At 37.7% G+C, this 5415-nt stretch overlaps 1 protein-coding gene across 1 annotated transcript; it reads left to right on the top strand.

The window, feature by feature from the left end:
• Positions 1 to 6: 6 nt before the first annotated feature.
• On the top strand, positions 7 to 3388 carry LOC103584132 (multiple inositol polyphosphate phosphatase 1-like; the record flags this gene model as incomplete). The annotated part of the gene is made up of 2 exons (XM_008565243.1): positions 7 to 265; positions 3191 to 3388. Coding segments are annotated over 2 exons (457 nt in total), but the record flags the coding sequence as incomplete, so codon positions are not given.
• Between the last annotated feature and the right edge of the window lie 2027 nt (positions 3389 to 5415).

Raw genomic sequence — 5415 nt, forward strand, 5'->3', positions numbered from 1 at the left:
CGCCCTCTGGGCGCCGCGCTGGCGGACTGGCCGCTGTGGTACGCGGACTGGATGGACGGACAGCTGGTGGAGAAGGGACGGCAGGACATGCGACAGCTGGCACTGCGCCTAGCCTCGCTCTTCCCGGCCCTCTTCAGCCGCGAGAACTACGGTCGTTTGCGGCTCATCACCAGCTCCAAGCACCGCTGCGTGGACAGCGGCGCCGCCTTCCTTCAGGGGCTGTGGCAGCACTACCACCCTGGGTTGCCGCCGCCCGACGTCGCAGGTGACCGCCCGGGCCGCTGGCCCAGTGCCCTTGCCCTGGTCCTCTCCCCTGCCTCCTCCATACCCTGGACTCCCCAGCCCCAGCTTTTCCTCACCTCCCTCTGTTCCCAATCCTGCATCCCGGGGGCTGCGCGCTCCCCGGGCGCGGGGTGTTCGGGACTTGGCTGTCTCCCTTCTCCTCGTGCGTATGTTCGTTTATTCATTCATCAGGTATGAATTTAGTACCTACTAACCGGACATTGTAGGCGCGGTTGGGGATCCAACGGGAATGCAGACAGACGAGGTGTTTCCCGGAATTTTACGTCTTCCATTTCCAAATTGAACGGTCCCCTCCCAGACAGCTAGTTTTACAGTTGGGCACCCTTTTTAAAAATAAAATCTAGAAATTTCTTCCTCAGTCTTTGCTTCTGATACTAGTCGGTTTTTTTTTTTTTTTTAACTTAACTTTTTCAGCTGTAGGTTCTAGACCTACACCCTGTTTTAGCGAGCTGCTTTCAAGCCTTGTTTATGCCCTATTTTCTTCTGTTTTGTTCTTGTGTTTACTGTAGAGTTCCCCGCCTTGCAGCAGTGGTTCACGGCCACTTGCAGTACCTTAATTTATTCCGTTAATATACTTCTTCAGAATTTGAGAGATGATCTAATGGGGTCCATTTATTCCATGGGTGAAGCAGTTGAGCCAAAGAGGATGCCTCTTTGTCCTTCTGTAGTTTGAGGACTAGAGTCAGACCCAGAATCCAGGTCTTGTTCAGAATGGTGCTTTTTCTCTCAGAAAATGTTTTGATAGTCAGAGGTAATGATGATAGCAAACACTTAATGCTTGCTGTGTGCCAAACATGCCTCACACTTATTTTACTAAATTCTTACAGCTGCTCTCAGATGTTGATAGTTTTTCACCCCATCTCACAGATGAAGAAATTGAGACACAAAAACCCTAAATAATTTGCCCAATTTCATACAGCTAGTTATGGATCCAGTAAATCTGATTTAGAGCTTGCTGTCTTAACCATTACACTGTACAGTTTCCATTTGTCCTGTAACATACCTGATGAGAATAAAAACGTGAAATGTTTTTGTGACAGTGATGAACAAGTGTTAATAGCTTCTGGATCAGTTTTAAGGTCAGAGTTGAAGTGGCCTTTTAGCTTCAAAGCCCCAGTGAAAAATAAATTAGGGGTAGACTGGTTTGTCATTTCTTCCTAACAGTTAAGCCATCTCCAATGGATTTCTCCCTTGACTGTGTGTCGTGTTATTGCTTTGTGGGTCACTTGGTTTGATGACTTGTGTTTAGTCACCTGTTGAATTGTGCTTTTTAATTATAGCTAGAGTTTTTCCATTAACGTGGGTGAAAATTCGCCATTTATCTATTACATTAACTGAATGTTGAAAGCAGAACATACACGGGTACTTCAAAAAGTTCAGGGAAAAATAGAATTAAAAGATCCTATGAATTTTTCCATGAACTTTTTCAAGTACCCTTGTACTTTCATATAGCACAGTATATATGCTGTACTGTTTTCTGGACCTCCGGGAATGCATGAATTTTTGCCCTCAGATGGCATTGTGAAGATTGGCATTTGCCTCAGAGTACAAACAGCAATCACAATAGCTCAGAATAAGCCCACCCCTCACCGTTTTCAGTCTCAGAGATTAAACCTTTTGCCTAGCCACTTTATTATTATCTATAGACAATTGTTTTGCTTGTTGTGTACATCTGGGCTTTTGGGAGAGGCCACTGAGTTAGATTTTGTATTTTTATAGCACCAGAACAATGCCTTTGTTTCTGTTTAAAGAGCAGCAGTAATTAGATGATAATAAGGCTGAAATAGACAGATCCACTTGGGAAGTCATATTTTGAGGCCACAGAAAAAGATGACAGAGTTCACTTATTTTCCTAGTCAAAATATTTTAAGAAATACAGTCCAATTGGCAATTAAAATGGGAAGAATTATCCATTTCAGGGGACACATTTACACGTACATATGTATATTTTTTCTTCACATACATCCAAAGCAAAACGGAATAACAATATTCAATTTTCCCATAATTTATATATAGAAATTATATACTTGGGTTTTTTTTAATGGTAAATTATTAGAGAAATGATTATTGAGATACATGTGTTTTGAATCTGACCAGAAAAACTTAAAAGGCACTCCAATAGTTGAAGCATGATTATGAATGCTTTTCCAATGCATATTTGTAGCCAAATTGGGGAAATAATGTAACTTATTAAATTCTAAATGGAAAGTTATCTGAGAGCATCAGTTAGACGATAAACTAAATCAGAAGCACCTAGCACAGGGTAGCACAGTGTAGCACAGTGTAGCACAGTAGACCTGAAACACTAATGTATTTTGTGCTGTTGTCAGTAGTTTTTGTCCAAAGCAGAATCTTTTGTAAAGTAACACAGGCCTGGAAAAGTCAATTGAGAAAATAAAATACTCTGTTTAGACTTTGGCTTAGAGTAAAAAAAACAGATTTGATCTGTTGAATTCTCTCTCACTGTGTAATCAGAAACTTCACTAATTTTTAGTTTGCTTTCTGAAGTTTTCTTTGCCTAACAGAAACAGTACTTATATAACACAGTTTTGTACATTTTAATTACTTTGCTGTCTAATTTTTGTTTTCTTTAGGAAAATAGTCATTTCAGTTACCTTCATTTCATTGTGTAGTATTGCTATAACACGTTTTGTCTTCAATGCTCTTTAGTCTTTCCTAGCATATTCTCTCATGCATTACAATAATTACAATTGCAGAATAATTTTACCCTGTGTCTTTTTTGATCAATATGTGCTTAATATCAGACATGCTGATTAATAGGACATTAGTATTCTTTTTTCACACATGACAACATTTTCAGTAATTTGAAATTGTTATTTATGTCAGTGATTTACAAATATATATATGTAATTTTTTTTCCTTTCAGATATGGAGTGTGGACCTCCAAGGATTAATGATAAACTAATGAGGTTCTTTGATCATTGTGAGAAGTTTTTAGCTGAAGTGGAAAGGAATGCTACTGCTCTTTATCATGTAGAGGCCTTCAAAACTGGACCAGAAATGCAGAACATTTTAAAAAAAGTTGCAGCTACTTTACAGGTGCCACTAAATGATTTAAATGCAGGTAATGTGCCTATTATCTTTTATTTGGAGTTCAGCTTAAATAATTTTGCAGTGTGATAATAAAAATAACATAGAATTATTCCTTTTAAAAGTTCACAATTGAATTTACAGTAAGAAAATAATATACTCTAAGCCAAAATAATTGTACACTTCATGCTTACTATTTTTAGATTCATATTCTTCTTTGAATTTTATGTAAATCAATATATAAGATTCTTGCTATATTTTGCCTTTATTTTTTTTTTTTTGAGGTGGAGGTATGTAAAGCCTCAACTCTAAACATTTATGAAGCAAAAATTGTTTTTTTCTGACTTTCTTTTCATAAGTGATACACATGGAAAATCATATAAATTCTTTAGCTTTTGAAGCTGTTCAGAAGTACGTGTTGATGTGTGAAGGGAGTGTGTTTTAGAAAGTGAAAAGCAAAGTAGTATGTTTTTTGAAGCTTTTATATGTAGGGATGTTGAAAAATTAGCAGTCATGTCTGTCATTAGTTATTGCAGTGGATAGGCTAACCATGCAATTTAGTATCCAAATTGGGACACTTTTGAGAGTGAAAGAGGATACTATTAATGATTATGCTGGGAAAGCAGTTGGAAAACCGGCACACATGGTCACCTAGCAATGGGAAATTAAGAAAATAAGATTTTTTTTTCTGTATTCTAGGAATTTATAATCCGTAGAGCAGATGTTGACAAATATACATATAATAATTATGGATTTCATTATATTGTGAATCAGTTTTCAGAAGACTGGAAGTAGGAGATGTGGGGGAAAAAAGAAAGTAGGTTAGAATCTGTCAGTCATAGAACCTGGATGCTATATAAGGATCAAAAAAATGCAGATGCCTTAGAACAATATTTGAAATTAAATTTTTTCTCTTTCCTCAAACTGGCTGTACATTGGGGTCACCTGTGGACATTTAAAAATTATTTTATTGGGAAATAATCCAAATATGAAAATAAGATTAAAGGCCAATATAATGAACAGCATATACTCACAACTTAGTTTTATTGAATTTTAACATTGCACTTCAGTTAGTTGCTTTGAATAAATTGAGGTTCATTGGTCCCTCTCCTGGATCTCATTCTTCTCCTTTTCTTATCGAGAGATACCCATTGTCATGAATTGAGCATTTAAATCATCCCATGTCAGTTTTATTATTTTTTTTTTAAAGATGACCGGTAAGGGGATCTTAACCCTTGACTTGGTGTTGTCAGCACCAGGCTCTCCCAAGTGAACTAACCGGCCATCCCTATATGGGATCCGAACCTGTGGCCTTGGTGTTATCAGCACCACACTCCCCCAAGTGAGCCACAGGCTGGCCCTCCACCTCAGTTTTTATATGCTTTTACATATAAGTGGGATATTGTTTTGCAGATTTTTAAACTTTTAAGAATGGTATCAAAGTATATATAAGAGAAATTTGATTTTTATGCAACTTTGTGTTTTTGATTCAATTTTTATAATTCTAGTCCTACATTTTGAACTTTTTTACAGAATTCCATCATATAACTACATCAGTATCTAGCCATTATTCTGGTAGTGGGCATTTAAATTGTTGAAGAAAGTTTTTTATAAACTATTTTTAGTCTCTGAATGAGCAAGGATTATTTGCATTTTACTGGTGGGGTAACTGAAAGCAAATTCTTTTTGTAGGCAGTATAAGCAGAGTGGTTGAAATCATGGATGCTGGAATTGGACCATTTATTTGAATCTTGGCTCTAGTATAATATTGATAGTAATTTCTGACAAGTTCCTTAATATCTCTATGGCAAAATTTTTATTCTCTGTTCTCAGAGGATTATTGCAAGGATTAGCTGAGATTTATTTATTTTTTATTTTTTTATTTTTTTTGTCCTTTTTGAGACCGCCGCACCGCCCTCAGCCAGTGAGCACTGTGAGCGCACTGGTCATCCCTATATAGGATCCGAACCCGTCCCAGCGCCGCACTCTCCCGAGTGCGCCACGGGCTCGGCCCTACTGCTGAGATTAATTTGCACAAAGCTTTTAACATAGTGCCTGGTA

The sequence above is a fragment of the Galeopterus variegatus genome, unplaced genomic scaffold (assembly GCF_000696425.1).
Source record: "Galeopterus variegatus unplaced genomic scaffold, G_variegatus-3.0.2 Scaffold45106, whole genome shotgun sequence".
Taxonomy (NCBI): domain Eukaryota; kingdom Metazoa; phylum Chordata; class Mammalia; order Dermoptera; family Cynocephalidae; genus Galeopterus; species Galeopterus variegatus.